At 34.9% G+C, this 20,481-nt stretch overlaps 2 protein-coding genes across 8 annotated transcripts in view; one reads left to right on the top strand and one right to left on the bottom strand.

Annotated features, from left to right (window-relative positions):
- LOC125062862 (nuclear hormone receptor FTZ-F1) overlaps positions 1-16,263 on the top strand; it is a 63,818-nt gene extending 47,555 nt beyond the window's left edge. For 5 of the 7 annotated variants that reach the window (XM_047669077.1, XM_047669073.1, XM_047669072.1 and 2 more), the window contains 7 exons: positions 4,619-5,241; positions 7,356-7,614; positions 7,759-7,859; positions 8,710-8,852; positions 9,919-9,978; positions 11,356-11,403; positions 12,633-16,263. In XM_047669077.1, coding sequence (XP_047525033.1) covers positions 4,619-5,241; positions 7,356-7,614; positions 7,759-7,859; positions 8,710-8,852; positions 9,919-9,978; positions 11,356-11,403; position 12,633 — 1,235 coding nt within the window. In that variant the 3' untranslated portion in view covers positions 12,634-16,263. The remainder of the gene's footprint in view (positions 1-4,618; positions 5,242-7,355; positions 7,615-7,758; positions 7,860-8,709; positions 8,853-9,918; positions 9,979-11,355; positions 11,404-12,632) is intronic. The other 2 variants (XM_047669074.1, XM_047669076.1) reach the window with 2 other exon arrangements.
- A 348-nt stretch (positions 16,264-16,611) lies between these two features.
- Positions 16,612-19,891, bottom strand: LOC125062863 (3-hydroxyacyl-CoA dehydrogenase type-2). Its single transcript, XM_047669078.1, has 6 exons — positions 19,717-19,891; positions 19,295-19,459; positions 18,223-18,387; positions 17,987-18,115; positions 17,581-17,689; positions 16,612-16,866 (listed from the first exon to the last, which is right to left on the bottom strand). The coding sequence occupies exons 1-6, from the start codon at positions 19,723-19,725 to the stop codon at positions 16,676-16,678; spliced, it is 768 nt and encodes a 255-aa protein (XP_047525034.1). The 5' UTR covers positions 19,726-19,891; the 3' UTR covers positions 16,612-16,675.
- Positions 19,892-20,481: the final 590 nt, after the last annotated feature.

Raw genomic sequence — 20,481 nt, 5'->3', positions numbered from 1 at the left:
CTTGTGGGTTGAGTCATTTATTCAGAATAGTTTTTCATAAATATGTGTGTATTATTATCTCCACATATTTGATCCGGTCTTGACAGACTCAATCCATCATGCATAATGCGCAAATTTCAGGGGATTGTATTTTTAATACCCTAAATATTGTAGTAGGTATGTAGTAGTACAGAGGCTTATGTGAGATGGCACAATTCTCACAAATCGGTTGGTGACCCGAATAGCGGCTGTTGCGAGAGGTTCGCACCGCCCGACCTGTAACCAAGCAAGCCTTGTGTAATGCATAAACTATTTTACTGTTGGTTTAGACATATACTTTTGTATCTAGTATTTTTTTAATAGTGAAACCCTTTTACAGTTTTAAACATTAAACTGTTCGAAGTTTGTCGCTTTGTGATGTAGCTCAAGTACAAGCCACTCAAATATCTAACAAGTCCTCTCCAATCATCTTATATTCATCATCATCTGTCATCATAACAAGCGGTTATCAAACAGTTTTTAAGTAGTAGTTTCGAGTGAAGCATACTCAAGCGACTGTGTCGTGTATTTCGACACAATCGACCGTTCAGTGGGGTGCGCTGCGCAAGCGTCATTTCACAAGACGCCTCGCTCGACCTGTCGCAATGGACTACCCAAATGTGACCTGAACACGTATCACGTTACAGCTTAAAAACTATGCATACAGTTTTCTATGTACCATGTATTCCAAATACATTGGATCTCAAGATTGCAAACGTTAGGAGAAGGATGAAACTTTCAAATGATGCATTTGTTTTATGTGAAAATGCAGCATTAGAATATTTTCAAATAAACGTTGCTGATTCTCAAACGTTTGCCCACAAATTGGTGTTCACAGTTCACATCACCTTACGTAATCAGAGGCGTCGCCGCGCTACGCTTGTTTCACACAGCGACAGTTAAAACGTAATCAGTATTCAGGCTGATGTTCTATTCAGTGTTTGGTTTTATAGTTCTCTATATTTAATTACGCAATTTTATTACACCATACGTAAATGATTATAATACGTTGTTTGCCAAAGTCTTTAGTTGACTTATGTATTTTAATTCTAATTAGGATCTGATTAGAGTTTACACTTAAGTTACTTTTACCGTAATCTTTAAAATTCAATGAGATTTGATTTATGACCAGTAGCACACCTTTGAGAGAAAGGACCGGGTTCAGGCGTTCGTGGCCCGCGACAGATGTTAGATGACAATAAAAACGCGCACGCCAGCCGACTATTTCGGCGCGCTGCCTTGACCCGAATTAAGCGTTTCGACAGAGCGGCCTCGTAAACCGGGCCTTTCTATTTTTTAGGCATTACCTTATTACGGCAATTGTAGGGAACTAGTTGAAAATTAAAAAAAAATGGTTAACAGTATATAAAAGCAAGGGGTATAAACGGTACGTAACGTAATAATCGTGTCAGAAATTCAATGGTGGACATTATATGTTAAATGATAAAGCGATTGATTTGTGAGCGCTTTATAACTCGAGAGCCAAAAGTGTTTCATTGATTTTGTAATCAGAACAGTAGAGATCTTGACATAGTTGGGTACCTCAACATGGACGTTGATTTATCTCTGTTTTCTTGTGTAACGATCACAGCCATACTATCTAGTATCTACTAAGCGCGATATAGTAGGTGCGAGCGGGCGTTCGGTTATTCGGCTATATTCGGAGTTGGTCGTACGTAACGAGGCGATGAGCGGGGGGCGCCGCCAGCCTTGACCAAGTTTCACCAACTCGTCGGTACAAGGAGCGTTCCCCACCTCTTCCCGTCCTTTCGGAACATACAATTTTTTATCTCGTTGACACGATTACTTCATTTGACGACCCTGATGTATATTCCAAGGTCATATCTCAGTAATCACTGATTCGATCTTGTCATGTACTGATTGTGGCTTGCGCCGTTTAAGGTCGCTGCGGATTAATCTGCTGTGTGCGTGTCGCTAGGGTCGACCTTGACCCATCTTCAGCAACTAGGCCATATTATCTTAGCCGCAAATAGCTTTAGAACGCAAGGTAAACATATTCGTTTGCTATTTTCGCACTGTTTCTTTGTCACACAGTTGTGCTTTTAATTTGTAAAACTGACCTTGACCTTGATCTACTTATATTGTGTTATAAGTGCCTGACCTCGTTTCCAATATTATCAGCTACTATCGCTTGCTCATTATAATACAGATATATTATTCGATGCACTATTTCATAAAAAATGTTCTCTACGCCATCGAAAATGCTACCAAACGCAAACAACATATTGACTCAACTTAAGTATCGGACCTAGATCGTGCAAAGGTAGATTTAAAATAAGTTTATTTTATTTACTATAAAGTACGGTTGAAACATCAATTATACATAAATAAAAATTAATCAAAGACAATTTGTCTGTTTGGTTTGTTACTCAAATTTTTAAAAGAAGTAACTAAAATACTCGCATACACAATGTAGGCAGTGAATGGAAACCGCAAATGTGCTGGTATTAGTCATGATAAAGTAAATTAGTTGTGCTTCACATAATATCCGGCTAAAAGAATAGTTTCATAAAACCTCATGAAAACGTCGTTGAGGAAATTAAAATTAATTGATAACGTACTGAATTTATAAGGCATAATAATAGTTATGTATCAATAGCTCTCGAAATCGCTTTACAACAAATAACTAGTTTAAGCAGTAATAAGGCATACATACGACACAAAGGAACTCAGCTTATTCACGAAAGGTAACATTTGCCAATATTACGAAGCAATATTTGTATGATGGTTTTCGTTACATTATGATCAAAATAATTTAATCTGTAGAGCGATGTATGTTATATTTTTTTAGTGCTATTGTTTTTACTAACCTAAGTACGCACTATATAATTTAAATTCAATGATGACGTATTATTAAAAACTAATTGTTCTATCGCATGCTAATTCATGGCTGTGTAAAATTTTAAAAAGAATGTTGATTCCGCAATAGAAAAGTAGCGTAAATTATTTCCAAGTATGTAATTTACGTTATGATAAGAGAAAGAAAAGAATTAAAACCAGTTCAATCAAATTGTGTCAAGGGACGACCCTGTAAACCTGTTTTGACAAATGTGTGGACTATCAATGTAACAGTTACGTTTAGTTCCTTTAGTCGTTGGGAAAGAATTTATTCATATTAAAAAAAATATAATCGTCAAACAGGATTTAGGCTGGAATCGATAGGCTTTTTTTAAAATTGTAATGTATCTTTTAGATGCCAGAATAGCAAAAGTTTAAAATATTTTTACCCGTTCTGCGGTGCGGTGGTAAGTACATAAATTCTTTGGTGAAACAGACTGCAATACGAAACTTGTGGAATTGCACACAACAACGCTCAAATCCGTTACGCTTGGCATCTCTCTTGGATTCTCTGACGTGCCCTATAAGTTTGTCCTTTTCGCACACAGGCGCGTTGGCTACAATAAAAACTGGTTGTTATTTTTAACTCGTGGGTTGGGCGAGTCGGCAAGCCACTGAAAGCCCCCTTCCGTTCCAGGTTCAGACTTATTTATTTACAGTTTGTAACAGACCCGATAACTTGTCTGTTACCTTCCTTATCGTCGTGTTGAGCTTTTTGTAATGTACTTGATTCATTTATGATTGGGAAATAAGAAGTGTCGAGATCACTTTAAAGCATTCCAACTCTTGAGCCTAGATGCTACAGGCCATGTTTCAATATACTTTCGTATTGTTTAGCAATTTCAAGTTGGCTGAGAAATGTGTTAACAACGTCATGTCTCGTTTGAGCTCCTAGTTCCCTCTGCTTCCCGCGGGCTGCGTATCCGGTATACACGTCGAGGCGCGTATTAATTTGAAACATATGTGTATATGTAAATTATGATAATATATTTGTTCTCATTCTAGAGGCACCCTTTTAGACACTACCTCTCAAAGAATCGGAACAAGCATAAATTGCTGATACCGTGTGAAGCAGCCGCTTAATACTTTGGAATTTTGCCAATATAATAAAGTACAGTAGTCTGTGTGCATTATGGGGACGCTGTCCTAAATTTCAAGAATGTTAATCAAGTTTTATCGATTCATAGGCTACGATAATACCCTGTGGGCTCGATTACCACGACTGTAGTATAAATATAGAGTATCCAAGATTGTTTTGATCAATAGAAGACTTTTTAGTTTTATCATGGTCTGAACATATCCAGAAATATATTCAGTTGAGGCAAGCAGTCATCTTTTAAATTATTGTAACAAAATAGGAAGAATGTAGCGTAGGTATAGTGAGCTCTCGAAATGAAGTCTTATCTTTGCGACGCTGATAAGAAATGAAACCGTATTAGTCTAATTTTATACCATAGTTTACAAGTAGAATAAGTCGTTTTAGTTTTTCTCAAATTAAAATTTTGTCTCGGAATCAAGTACTATATTGAGTTTTATCCTGATGTTTGTACCGTGACATCATTCAATCACCAATCAACGTATTCGATAACCCTTCGTTTCTTCTAAGTTTTCTTGAAGAGAACAACAAAATAAGTTAACGAAATATATACATAAACAGTCACCATCATTATCCAATTCGTAAATGTAAAGTAACACTTTTCCTGCTATGAAAATTTAATATCTATATTTTTCAATTTTCCAGCTGTGCGAGCAGATCGTATGCGTGGGGGCCGCAATAAGTTCGGACCCATGTACAAACGTGACCGTGCCCGCAAACTACAAATGATGAGACAAAGGCAGATTGCAGTACAAACCCTTCGCGGCTCCCTCGGAGATGGCGGGTTGGTGCTTGGATTCAGTTCACCGTACACGTCGGTGCCTGTGAAACAGGAGATACAGATCCCACAAGTTTCTTCGCTGACGTCTTCTCCTGAGTCGTCACCAGGACCGGCACTTCTAGCAGTACAGCCACAGGTGCCTCAAGTACCGCCCCCTCCAGCCCACGACAAGTGGGACGCTCATTCACCACACTCCGCCTCACCGGACGCCTTTGCCTTCGACAACTCAGCCACAACGGCTGCCACGCCGTCCAGCACTGCAGAGGCCACCAGCACTGAAACGCTTCGGGTGTCACCCATGATACGAGAATTCGTCCAGACTATCGACGACAGAGAGTGGCAAAACTCTCTTTTTGGCCTCCTACAGAGCCAAACCTACAACCAATGTGAAGTGGATCTCTTCGAGCTAATGTGCAAAGTCCTGGATCAAAATCTGTTCTCCCAAGTGGATTGGGCGAGGAACACCGTGTTCTTTAAGTATTTAAAGGTGAATTTCAGATAAGTATAAGTGTCCTATCCCGAATCCTTTCAACCCGTCCGGTGTACACCAAATGCTAGCGAATTTTGCGATTGTATTTGCGATTTTTTTGAGCTATGCGAAGTATTTTTGTGTTTATGATAATAAGATAGGGGTATGATTTTGATAATAGGAGAGCGTGTGACGCATAGTGGTGCGGTGCCGTTGGCAATCGATACTCTGCCGCCCGCGACGCGCCGCAACTGGGTCAAGTTCCCACGACAAGCATGCCGCCAAATGCTATTCGATCTATAATAACGTTCCTAATTACATTACTTATCACTGACTAGGTCAACGAGGACAATAGTATTTTGTGAACTTCTCCTGTTTAATTCGAAACTGTTTCTTACTTGATATTTATATCCTAGTCGACATCCATACATGCAGTAGTTTCCGGTGATGTAAAAATATTTATATTCCAAAAGGATCTAACCTATTCATGAACATTGTTCATGAATACAAATGATCCCGTGTCCAGCGATCAATTATGCGTATTTGTACAGGAGTTCAATCAATCAGAAAAAGCCAACGGAGAAGCTAGCTCGCGCTCCGTGGTCGCCGTACGCTTACGCAAGACCCGTAACCGGTCACGTGGACTTGCGACGTTGCCGCGCCGCGTGTTTCATCTTCTCGCTCCCACAGACGGCCTCTACTTTGCAGCTAGCAATTTTAATTTGTGCTAAATGACTATGCTTGTTTACGACGCATTCTGAGAATTAGGATGGCAGCGTACGAACACGAATCTCAAATCAGACAGATTTAAAAGTGTGTTTACGGAAATTAAAAATATAAGTATATTGATCCGCGTACGTTCCAGGACACAAATCTTTCAATACAATTGTTTATAATGACCTCATCGGCTTTAATAGAGGGCTAGATGGTTGAGTAAGAGCTTACAAGATCAATGTTGATGCTATGCTTTCTCCAGACGGATATGATGTAACGGAATGGCGTGCGGTGCGGCAACGTCGTACTTTCATCGGTGCTCTTGACATAGTGCCCGTGGCCGAGTTGCCGCGAGAAAGCACTTTTTACCGCGCTCGTAACACTGCTAACCGAGACGTAACTAGTTAACCGGCCTTTCGTTGCTTTCTCTTACGTAACATCCAACTAGTCACGATAAGTTTCGAGTTTAGGCGCATACCGCATTGAGTCGAACACGCATTGACGTCACGTCAATGCTTAATGACCACTTATCAGACGAGCGATCGAATGAACACTATTGAGAATTGTAAGTTTTCTTTGTAAATTCTTGACACAGCATAATTTACACGGTCTATGTCGTGCAATTTGGTTAAGTATTTCGCCTTTCTATTACATCGTGCCACATTTTGCCAAGATATTAGCCAAGCCTCGGTTTCAAAACCGCTCATAATAACAATGAGCCTGGCAAATTATACGCTCTACATATTCTTTGTTAAATATACGCTATTTATTATGCACTTATATAAATTAAGTAATAACTGATAAATTTAAACGCATTTGTGAGACTTGTTGGAATCGAACAAAAACCTATTAACGTAAGTGGGCAAAAAAATATATTCAATATAATGTGAGTTTTTCACAAATTTAACTATTTAATCTGCGTGATAAAGGCGTGGTATATTTAAATTGACGTATTAGTATGGTATCTGGTACTCGCATGTCGACGCGACTTTGACCCAGATTTGCCTTGTGCGGGCATCACGGATAGTCAATAATAAAAACACATCTTCTTACACGGATTATAAAACGCCCAAAAATTAACAGTTGAATAATAATGAAATCGTTCTAGATGTAACAGATTTCGGTGACGGATGTCGGCCTGATCTTGATATTGTGTAATCGGTGGTTTCTAAACTTCAGTTGTGACGTTTCGTAAACTCACAGCCCTCGAAATAATGTAGGTCGTCGCGTTGTATTCGGTCGGTTTCGTATAATGCATAACCAGTTGCGTCACACGTCCTCAGATCCTTAGAACTTCCGGTGAACAGGGCGGTTCTGCCTTGCGAACGTCTAATACAACTATATAACCGCTCTGTTCCCGATACACATTACAGAATTGGTGTTATAAAATTTCCGTTTAGAACCGCATCGCTTTTCAGGTTGACGATCAAATGAAATTGCTGCAACACTCGTGGTCGGATATGCTGGTGTTGGACCACCTTCACCAACGTATGCATAACGGGCTACCAGACGAAACCACACTTCACAACGGGCAGAAGTTTGATCTCCTCTGCCTCGGTCTTCTGGGGGTGCCTTCACTGGCAGACCACTTCAACGAGCTGCAGAATAAATTAGCTGAGCTCAAATTCGACGTACCTGATTACATCTGTGTGAAATTCCTCCTGCTTTTAAACCCTGGTCAGTATTTCTGTTGTGTTATTTAAATGTTTTTATTAATTTGTGTGATTTATGTGCGCATTGTGGCGAATTTTATTTCTGTTTGATTTTTATGAAGATTTTTGACTTCTTTTATATGTTTGAAGAGTTCTCTTCGGGTTTCAGACGTGCGGGGTATCGTAAACGTGAAATGCGTCCGAGATGGTTACCAGACAGTGCAGGCCGCACTTCTAGACTACACACTTACCTGCTATCCCACGATACAGGTAACGTATGAAGTTTAATGTACCTAAACAGTACATGACAAACAAACATATAAACAAAACAAATAAACATTCTACATACTATTATATTATATCTCTCCCATAATTCTCTCCTAAACTCGTTAAAATGATTTATGTATATCATGAACGCAATATAACAGGCGTTTAATTTAAATTTTCAAAATAAGCAATTTGAATACTGAATTTCACATTTTAATGTTATTAACTATGAGTTATTATTATTACCGAAAAACAAACCCATATAAAAATAAGTCAATTTTTTTTCCTGTTTATACCTACTCATACAACTATTTAATTATTTTTGTAGTCTCTATCGTATATTTTATTAACTACATACGTTTTTGATACTATTAATGTGGCTTCGTTCAAATTGCTTGTTTAATATACACAGCATTAGATTTGATAGCGAAACTATCAGAAAACTGATTCGTCGTAATACAATGCAATATTTATATCGGTTTCATTTTAACACTGTTATATTAGGATTGTCGGTAATTGAGGAAAATTCTAACGGCATATAATTTAATATTTCTGATATTAATTATGAAAAAGGATGGATAATATCGTGTCGGTGACTAAAATAAAGCTTCTTTTACTTATATAAACTTTTGTAAACACATTTCTGGACGTTCCATCTTTTCTTATAAATGCAAGTACGTTATTTGTTTCATTCAATAGTCTATAACTGACTTTTCGTCTTGTTTATAATTAGGCCGTACGATATAGATTGAAAAATTACGGATTATCAACTGGCTCAGAAGTTATATATATGTAAAATATCATGTTTTTACATATTTTAACATAAATTTGTATATGTAATATTAATTTTCAGGACAAATTCGGCAAATTAGTGATGGTGGTGCCTGAAATTCATGCGCTCGCGGCGCGAGGCGAAGAGCACTTGTATCAGCGACATTGCGCGGGTCAGGCGCCTACACAGACTCTACTTATGGAAATGCTGCACGCTAAACGCAAGTAAGTTCCCTTTGAGATTTACGACCCTTAATTTGTCATCACACAACTATTTTGGACAAGTAAACGTATATAATGATGTCTTCTATTCAGTTCCAAAATTACCAGCGGAGCGCTGCTCAAAATGTTCATGGTAATTTAAATTTTAATGACAGCAATATCAAAGAATTTCGAAGTCAAATCTTTATACAAATATACGTTTAACTAAGTTGTATAATCAAAATGTCGTTCATTGTTACTGTCCATTCGGAGATGTGGAATTCCAAATATTCGATAAGCGATGTCATGCATCTTGGCCTGTATTGTCATATGTGTATATTGAATAAATTTGTACTTCAAATAAGACCTAAAGAACGGAAGAATAAATGCTCGTATATTAAGAAAAAAGGCGAACTTAAAAGTAAATAAAGTAACAAATAGCAAGCCAAGCCTTGTCTTCAATATTATTATTTTTTTTACAAAAAAAAGCCACAAATGTTCCTGGAATACACAAAATACTATATATCTCACAAACTAATAGTATGACAGTTGTCAAATTTATACCGGTGTCTTATGAAGATTAGGGCTGACTAAAATCATATTAATTTAATACTAGTATTAAAGCCTAGCCCTTTATGGTCAGCCTACAAACTTTTTAGCCCACCTTTTAATTTATGTAGCTATATTTTTTGTTAAACACGATTCAACTTATAAAAAAAATATTAAATAGTAACATTTAAAGCAGTCTCACGGACTCAATTGTCATAAATATGTCAAATGATTTTTGACAGATTACGATAAATTGGAACATATATTCTTAGAATTCGTTTCGCTTCTATATTCAAATGATTAATGTAGAACTTGATCGGACACGATTCGCTCTCATTTCAATAAATAGATTTAGTATAAACTGATTGTTAGACACAACGTTGATTGGTCAAACGTAATATGACGTATGTCACGTAACACGTATTGGACAAGATGCTGTTGACCGATCATAATTTGTCTGACACTAATTTCGTCAGACTGGAACACAAGAAATAATATAAATTCAGACTGTTTAAAAGATATGGTAAATGTATTATTCTAGGCCAAACGGTGGTGATATGGTTAACCGGAATGCTGAGCACACGTCAACTCTAGACAGATTGTATGTTACCTATTATATTTATATGCAATCATCATTTATAGAGTTGCCAGACAAAAACCCAAGTACATCTAGTATATTTTATGCCAAATTTTCTAAATTATTTATATATTATATAAAACTGGCAACTTTATAGAATAATTTGCATTTCGCACCAAATATATACATTACGTAATTAGATAAAATTTTGCAAGTAAATTGGATTCTTACAAATTATTTTTACTAAAAATCCAATTAAATTAGTGAAATGCAAATTAACTCATTTTTTTAAATAATATTTCATCACATAGCTTATTGCACACACAACATATATTTTCATTACATTAATTTTAGCATATAATAATTGCCATTTTATGTTTAAGGAAATATTAGTGTATGTATTATTTAATTATTTTATATCAATTCTAGTTTTTAACAAAGATTATTAGGAGTCATTAATTTTTTCTGACTCATAGTAGATTTAGGTTTTATAACCCTCTAGGGTAATTTTATAAGTACTTAATCTTAACAAGTTACTGTCTAGACTTCTCACCTTATACGTAAAACTGCCTATTTTTAGCATTTTTGGCATTGTTTTAGTTAGAGAACTTTTATCTTTTTCTGTGAAATTGTATTTACATATGCTGAAAAGAGACAGAGAGAACTCTAGTTAAAACTGTTTAGATACAGTCTCAAACGCCAAAAAAACTACGAAAAAAACCGACGAAAGTCTTGAGAAATTTTCTATACAATTTTTATTCCACTTGGAAACAATAACTAGGTCGTGTCAGTACGAAGAATACTATAAATTAGATTAGTGGGACGAACAGATCTCGCTTCGCCCTATTTATGCTCTGCAATATTTGCATACGTCGTTTTTAAAATATTTTCGTTGCAATTCGAATGATGCACTCAAAATATTGTGCAATTAAGAAAATATTGAAAATATTTAGCACTTTGAATCATATTTATTTAAATAGCCGGCACGTTTTATTTAAGATTTTTAAAATCTTACAGAGCATTAAGAAATCTATGAGCCAAAAAGTGAGCTTGTTTCGTCAACTCGTTGAAGCCTTAAGCGGTCCATAGACGGACCGCATGTTGTAGTCAAGACCGACTGCAACATGCGGTCGCCGCACGGCGATCTGCAGTTTCCATACTAAATTCATATTCGCAATACACGGACCGCTCGAGCAGTTCCTGAGCAAACCGCATATTGCAGTCGGTCTTGACTGCAACATGCGGTCCGTCTATGGCCAGCGTTAGACACTGTATTGCGGTCATAGTCTAGTTGCCAAGATTGCAGTGACCTACTTCAATTTAATTTTAAATTAAATTCTTTATATTTTCGTAGACCTTTATTTAGGCTATTAAGTTTTAAATTTCTTGTGTTTATGTCAGGTGCGGTTTCCTGCCCAACGACACGATTGAGCCGCATGCTCCTATATAGTAAGCATTATAATATTGTCTCAAAAGGCACCTTTTGCACTTAAAAGTGGATTGTTTCAGACACCAACCGTATTGGCTTCTCCCAAGGAATAGATAAATTAATTGGTATTTGAATTAGCATTTATACAATGAGATCCAGACAAAATTCGATCAAACATTTGTTATCTATTCCGTGGTAATAAATACAATTTATTTCAAATTTCATTTAAATGTCATACATACTCTATCTTCGGTTCACAAGAACTAATATGTTAAAGTCGAGATTGTATAAATTCATATTTTAATATTTTTCCTTTTATACTACTGTACTTATTTCTGAAACAACCTACTCTCAGCACTCTCACTAAATAGCACTAATATTTCGATTAATTCATGGTTATGCGGCTCAAACGTTACACTGCACTTTAACCTCATAGACGCTTGCAATTAACAGGTGTCCTGGTGACTGGTTAAGGGGGCGTCCATAAATTACGTGAGGTGTTTAAGGGGGGGAGAGGGTCGAGTCAAATCTCATTAAATCTTACGTTGGAGAGAGGGGGGGTCTCGGCAAATATCACGCAATTTTTTTTCTAAATAAAAAAAAATTTGGAAAACGGTTGACCGTAAAGGCTATCTCTGCAACATCCCGTTAACTCCATACCTAAACGCTCAACATTTCACTTATTTTGTTTTAGTCGTAAATAAAAGCACGAAGCAATTTTTTTCTTCTTTTTACAATAACAATCCAACGCGTTTACGTAAGAAAACTACATTTAGAAAAATCTCACGTGAGATTGGGGGATGGGGGAGGGGGTTGAATAAAATCTCACGACATCTCACCAGGGGGGAGGGAGGTACAGAGAATTTAAAAAAACACCTCACGTAATTTATGGACGCCCCCTAACATCTTTTGGGCGCTTTGTATGCAGACTAAAAAAAATTGAATTCTTAAATGTTCTTCCAACCATTCGATTCCCGAATAAGTATCTCGGTTTGGCTAAAGTCAACACTTATCTTTGTCGAAATTAAATAGATTCAATGAGACACGCAAATGTTTTGCACATGTTCGCTTCTTAGCGCTACGTCGATATGTAATAGTGAAATGGAATTGATTTTATGGAAATTTAATATTTGTTAGTCTGACTACATTTTGCCAAACCTCACGTCACACTTGACTGAATTGTATCCATGCTATAAACTATTAAAAAAAAAACATTTTAAAATCTAGTTAATACTGTAAATTTTTCCAGATCTTGAAACACCATTGAAGAGGAGCAGGTTATTATCGAGGCTCCTCCAGCAGCAAATGAAATAGCTACTACAAAATATTACTTATTATTGATTTAATTTAGTTTAACTTGGTGTGAGTTATGTATATTGTGCCGAGCGCCATTAGGCGTACCTAGTCCCACAGATTTTATCTAAATGCAGAAATATTGAACAGTCGCGTAGCTATTTATTTATCGGAATCGGATCTACGTGGTGTCTTTAGAAATTGCGTGGTCTGTAAATATGTTTTATCAAAATTATAATTTTCGATTTAAATAAGCTTATTCCGGTGCATGAAGGGAATTAATATACATATTTTAGGAAAACGTCTGTGATTTTAAACGAAAATTGATGAACCATTATGTTAGTGTGTTGTGTAGATGTTAGTTTTAAAATCATGTGAGCGGGGAGACCGCTTTTCATTCATTTTAATATAAATCATTTATTATATAAATATATTAATTGTTTATAAGTAGAGCACAGCCGTGTTCTTATGAAGTTGTTAAGACGGTGTTTCATGTTGATAATGTAATGTAGTTATTTGGCTGAAGTTATTTCAGTTTTAAGAGTTTATATTTAAAAATCTATAACCACAGGTATATTATTCAGATCATCTTTTAACTTTACATTTGTTCAAAAGAGTTTTAAAATCTAATCTAAATGTTGTATAAAATTAAAATATATATGAAATTTATCGGCCGTACCAGTACAAATATGTAATTATACCTAATCTTTGTAAATATTTAAATAGCACATAACAGTGGAAACGCTAATTCTATTGTAAAGCCTTAAAAATCATAGATTTTTAAAAAGATGGGTACTAGCGTCAAATGCGAGGAGACAATGTATTTTTATAAAGCATATTGTTCTTTATTAACATATATAATATGTTAACTGAAAGTACATTATTTCGTATTTTTCTAACATAGCGTAATGTAATCGAAAATCATTTGTGTGATACAACTTGCGTTACAAATCTAATTTGAGAACGTTTTATTTAAGGCTTTCGCGGATTTCAATAATTCAATGTGATTGTCGGTTTGTTTATTTCGTTTCGCACTAAGTGCCACATCCAGTACATAATTTAGATTTTATGAGTCTTTTCACACGCATACTGTGGCTCTTAAATTTTTATATATAGTTAGGGATTATTGCACCGTTTGTATTTAAACCGTCCAGTGAACTGATTTAATAAAATCTTGCGGTCTCGCGTCAATTTAGTTTAGAGTTCATTGGTGAATAAAATTTAATGTTCCTCAAAAGTTGCCAGATCGGAAATATCGTTTTAAAGTACAGTATGGTGCAGCAGGATACCCCGTTGTATATAGTTCCGTCGCTGTTCAGAGATATAATTTTATATATAATAATAAATCCGAAAATTTCTTATACTCGATGCTTTATTGAACGCAAAGCTGATCTGTGATGGTATGAAATAGTTAGGTACATAGGCTGTGGGTTTTTCCTTACTAATGGGGCAACGATATTTCACTGCAGACACCTTGAACATTTAATAATATTAATGCATTATCAAAATCAGTTTTATCCAATTTTTTACCAGTTGTAGATAATTATTTACCTTCGAATTTCACTTAACACGAGTCAAAGATCGGGCGCGCTTTTGGACAATTTCTTTTTATTACACCATTTTGTGCTTCTTAGCACGCGTTACCATTATTGCAGTATTTTAAACAATTAAAGTCAATAAATTTGACACAATCAACGTACCAATTATATTTTATTACAGTATTTATTTTAATCAGTTTTTGATGTGGTCAACGAGTGCCATTCCCAAAACAGATGAGGTTTAGGAGACAACATCGGAAGCATGTCAGTGTTCATAACGTTAAGACAATTTATTTTCACCCTACTGTAATTTGATTATGATTTTGATATTTAAATAATCGCTATATTGATAAAATAGTTTATGCTTAATTAAACTACTATATCTAAGTTAGATAACGCAACTTTATGTCGTATAGTGTTTTGTAAGTAAGTGTTTTATAACGTCGAGTAAGAGAAGTGTTTAATTATTTCGGTGAGGTGAAATACATACCAAATTGGCGTTGGTAGGCCCACGCGGTAACGGTGTGGTGCATTGTTGGGATTTGAAAGTTTTAAGGCATTCGCTTATATTCGTTCGCTGGTCACCGCCGTTGCCGTAGGGCACACTTGTTCGAAACGAAGTCTCCTGTACATTACGAAACATTTTACTACTATGCCTGGATCGGATTTATTGTTTCCATTTAAAATCGTCACACTTCATTCACCTACACAAAAGTGGAGGTGAATGGTAGTTTGAAGTCTAGTTGTGTCAATACAACTATGAATCGCGATAAAATTTTATATTTAAAAAACATTTGCGTCGGGTCGGGTATAATCAATGTTACAGTTGGTGGCGCCATCTATTACTCAGAACTTAAGTTATCCGTAGTAGAAAGCGCCACGAAACGGTCACCTTGTGAGAACATTGTAGTTTCGTAGTGTAAAGGCAAATCAGTGATTCAATTGCGTACTACATGAAGTGTACAATTGAATTACTGCGAGCACTTTGTTCTGTAGCGTCCGGCAGCCTCGATTGCTTAGTTTGACGATTTAATGTATTCTATAATTACTTAATCTTGGTTACACTTGTTCCTTTAATCACGCTTAATTCAGGAGAATACGAACTTTGACGAGTGGACTTTGATACACTAAGCAATCGTGGGAAGGGCGTGTCACACATTCCAAAATAACAATAATCTTAACGTAATAACGCACGCCAACAAATGCGTTACAATTTGTTAGTTAACCACTTTGTTGTTCATTAACGATAAGTTAGATTTAATCTCAGTCGATGTTGTTTAATTTAGTTTGTGTATAGTATTTTTCAATTAAGTTTATGTGAATAACGTGAAATGAGCGAATCGACACGCCTAAGCCTGGAGGGTTCATGATAGCTGTTAATCTTAAGTACCTAAGTGATTTTCTTCTTTTGCACCTAACGTACTTTGTTCGCGAAGCGCACGATGCGTGGGGTTGTTGCAGACGTCTAAAAACAATCTATTGCAATTCGCATGTTAGATGTCGCACTCCCCTTGTATTGTATATTGTAAATATAGATAGTTCGAGGTATACAAAAAATGAACATTAATATAATTTGAGCTGATTGCAGCTCCGTTTAATGTATATTGGATGTGTTTTACAATATGTATTTTCGGCCTTGAGTTGTAATTTTTGTATTTAAACTAAGCTTCATAAATTCAGTACGCATTCGCCCCTTTGTTAACTGAACGTCATCACATCACACGAACTTTACAAGTGACCACATCACACGAAAGCTAAACATATCGTACTTCAGTGAACAAAGGAGCCCGAAGTCCATTACCTCACATTTTTGTACATTATTGTTATTATCCTTATTTGTATTTCGAGGTGTTAAGTTTGAACAGCGAACACAAAATGTGTTTATAGATGTCGACTTAGATACATATATTATGTGGCGGTTTGTCACCGCCCATTCGGTGTATTTATTTTCATGGTGTTTAATGAATATTGTGAGACGCACGACGCGTCGCCGGTGGCGATGGCCGCCGACGGCCGTTACTGTAGAAATAAATAATATTTTCGTTTAAATTGTCTTTTCTTTCTACCAAAGTGCGTTTAAGAAATTTATTTTAGTAGTAGAATTTTAATGTCAGATAGTACGAAGCATGTTCTTAAATTTTTGTAGTTATTCATCAGGCTTGTACACTATTGAAAAATATATTTATTAGTGAACACGATAATAATTATTTACGCTTTTAGCCTACCCGTCCTGTCAGTTATAAATCAAAGAGCATGGCATTACTATGTAATAGAGACTTATATTTAAGCACATGTTTCCCTATTTCTATTTCCTAAACATTTAGCTTTCTTCTAGTTCTAATACAAAACCATGATAATTATAAAGTGATACTCGTTCTCAATACAATAAAACCACAATTCCTTCAACAATATTTATTCTACTTTTATAAAAACAAATCCAATAAAAACTTTACTTAAAACATTAAGGTTGCATTCTAAGGGATCCATCGAGTCTAATTGTTTCTCCATTTATCATTGGGTTCTGTATAATACTTTGCACTAGCAAAGCATATTCTTCTGGACGGCCCAATCTTGATGGAAATGGCACAGATGACTCCAGCTGCTTAATAGCTGGTTCCGGCAATTGTTCCATCATTGGTGTTCTAAATAGACCTGTAGAATGAATCTATTTAATCCATAACATTTCTCATTTACTACTAGGTATAAGAAGTAGGTAAGAGTATGTCACAATTGTAAATTAAATGTAAACACGTTTTGAAATATATGCAGTTCTAGTTCTTTACACTCGTATTTTTTTAAGAATTACACGGAGATTTTTATGATGTAATGGATATAGAAACTAATAATGTATAAGATAATTTTCAATAAGAAAACGTAATTCTGGGAATTGCTTTGCGAAATTTGTTCCAATATTCAGACAGTTAAGATAGTAGATTAATCATGAAGATGAAGAGCCCTAAAAAAAGATATACATAATATTGCAAACATCGCAAATGTTATGGTCACAGCAGTGCAATTTTATATTTTTTATTTCATTGACAACACTGTTACGTCATTGTAATACGACAGAAATAATCTTGATACTTTATATGAAAAAATTTAAATTAAACGTTAATTTTTTTTATATATGAAATATGGCGCAGGAAAATATCTCTTTCCGCACTACATATAACGTACTTTTTCAACGCTCAACGGATCTAGTGGGATTCAAAGTGCGGAAACTGAGTTCGCCAAACACTGCAACACTCTCAAACAAATAGGAAATTACAAATTTATAGTAACTTTAAGATATTGAAACTCGCTCAGGCAAATTTTACCCTTGACCCCAAGTGTACAATATTATTAGCTGCTAGCTATTTTATTTACCTGGCGCTATTGTAACGACTCGAATGCCTTGCTTAGCAAGATCCCGGGCCACGGGCAGCGTCATACCAACAACACCAGCCTTCGACGCTGAGTAAGCAGCTTGACCAATCTGTAAATTACATTGTCCATACAATAAGAGAAACTTCTAAGTGAGAAAATACACTATAAGTTAAACATAAATCTGTTTTTTTCTAAAATAAATTGCTTATAAGACTTAAGCTATTAATATGTAATGTAAAGAATTATTAAAGATCCTTTAAAGTGAGCTCCGCTAACTCATTTTTAATGTACATTTTGTATGCATGTTGGAAAAACTTCTCTAACTTCATACTGGAGATTGAGTTCTTATTATTGTTAGTTCATTTATTAATGTCAATAGAATAGGCAATATGTAGCTTTTTCTTACCTGACCATCAAAGGCTGCTATACTTGCTGTGTTTATAATAACACCTCTCTGACCATCAGCATTAGGAGCATTCTTGCCAATTAATCCAGCCACGAGTCGAATCACATTAAATGTGCCCACTAGGTTCACCTTAAATATAAATTATGTAAATTTATTTCAAAGTCGAAGTCAAATCATTTAGACCAACTAAAATGGAACTTTTGAAAGATGATTCTAGTTTTTCTATTACTACAAACCTCGATAGTTTTTTGAAAGGATTTTAAATCAAATGGTTGTTCTTTCTTGAAGTTGTATATTCTAGAGGCAGTTGCGATTCCAGCACAATTGACAGCTACATCTAATCTTCCAAACTTGTCCACTGTGGTCTGAAGAGCATTCCTAATATCTTTTTCTGATGTAACCTGTAATGGTTATTTTTATTATATTAAATAATTTTATTTAACAAAGAGTAGTCTGTGTGGCTTAATTAATTAGGTCATTGGTTTAATTAATCAAAGAATTTTTTCTGTTTCAGAGACATTTGAAAACCTACTAAATTATAACAAATGGGTACACATTGGTACACATAACATGATCATAAACGTAATGAATGTTTAAATAGATTTTCAGAGGTAATTTTTCCACTTAATGATTTTGTTAATTTCGAAACTATTCATATTAACATTTGTAAAAGCTTTAAATTTAAATTTACATAATTATTAATAGCTATAAAAAAGGCTAAAGATTTAATTAAAGTATTTTTTGTAATTAACACTAAGGATAAGTTAATGTATGCAAATTAGAAGCTATTATTATGTATAATTTAGATACGGTTATTAAACGGCATAATATTAAACAATTTTATAATGGGGAAATGGGCTTTAGAATGTTTTAGTGTAACATTTTATGTCCTCTGTATTTGTTGACTAATAGTTATTATGGAATTAGTTTACGGCAATTTGGTGCCAGTTCTACAGAAAAGAGTATAAACACACAATAAGCCACAACATACCTAGAATAAATATAGGACTAAAAAGGTGGTAAATAATTTAAGATATGTTTTTGTAATTCATATGTTAACAAAGATAAGTTGACGATAAAGAATATAATAACAATGTATTACACTTCCCTAACATTATGGTGAAGCCCTGTGAAGGCAAAACATCTAGAACTTTTTGGTATAAAATACAAGTGAATAAAGAAGCATAAAAAATGCCAGAATTTAGAAACTCAAAATAAATCTAAATTTAACCAATTTATAACCTTCCAGAAATATTTTTAGAGTTTAGCTACAGTATGGTTAAGTAATTATTGGGATTAAACACTTACATCTACGGGAACAAATGCTGTATCATTACCAAATTGCTTGGCGACGTCAGCACCTGGACTTGATGGTAGATCACATATTACAACACGTCCTCCTTGTTTTAGCAACTGTTCAACAGTTGCTTTTCCCAGGCCTGACGCGCCCCCCGTGACGATACCAACAAGACCCTGTCAATATTTAACGATAAATTAAAGTTAGGTATAGTATTAGTGTTCTTATACTACCTGGCTAATATTGAAATTTGAATATTATATACAATGATTTGGTGGTTTAATCAAGACACGAGTCTGCGGTCAGGCGCTTTTCCTTGGTTGGAGCTCGTATTTTTTGGTGTTACGTAAGACATGTCCCAAATATTCAAGTTTTCTTTTACTAATCTTTATCAGTAATTAATATTATTTTTAAAGACATAACCTCAAAATACCTTGAACATATTAACAAAATACACGCCTCTCGACTTCGGTGAAGATAAAATGAGTAAAGAATTACGCAATCATTTTGCCCTTGTTACAGTATAAAATAATCAGACTTTTGATAACAAGTACAAATTCCTAATTATCATTTCTCATTTGTAAACAATAGCACAGTGCACTGTACCCCAATAAACCCATATACCACAGATTATTTATTTGCTGATACCTACTTGTACTGGCATAAATTCTAAAAACTTTAGTTAAACTATAAAATCGTGGCCAAAGAAAAGACTACAGAACACATTTTTTGTTTGATTTTAATAATGGCCAGTTCATTCTTGATTTGCATTGATTTTGCAGCGTTTGCGTTTCTTTAATTAAATAAAAAAGTATATTTTTTTTATATCATGAATAACTTAGAGAAAGCTCACGTGTTACCGATTGCGTGACAAATAATTCTTGTATAAAAATTTGTTATTACCTCTAACTTACCTTCTTACATTAATTACGAGAAGACAAATATTGTTTTTCCTCCTGTAAACAAATTAGTACAGCGTTACAAAAAACACAAATCTCTTCATTTTTTGTTCTATTGTAGTTTCCAAACGGAACTTATTAATTATTATTCTAAAATTTGACCTACACATTTAATTTGATGTAATAAAACGACTCCAAAGTATCTACGACAATCTTTTAATTAAGTCATGAGCGTCAATTAGCTTTCTCACTCGGTCATATACGTACCTAAGTCATCGTTTAGAGAAACAACTCTTACT

The sequence above is a fragment of the Pieris napi genome, chromosome Z (genome assembly GCF_905475465.1).
Source record: "Pieris napi chromosome Z, ilPieNapi1.2, whole genome shotgun sequence".
NCBI classification, from domain to species: Eukaryota; Metazoa; Arthropoda; class Insecta; order Lepidoptera; family Pieridae; genus Pieris; species Pieris napi.
The sequence above is the reverse complement of the archived record's forward strand: the minus strand, read 5'-3'. Positions and strand labels throughout refer to the sequence as shown.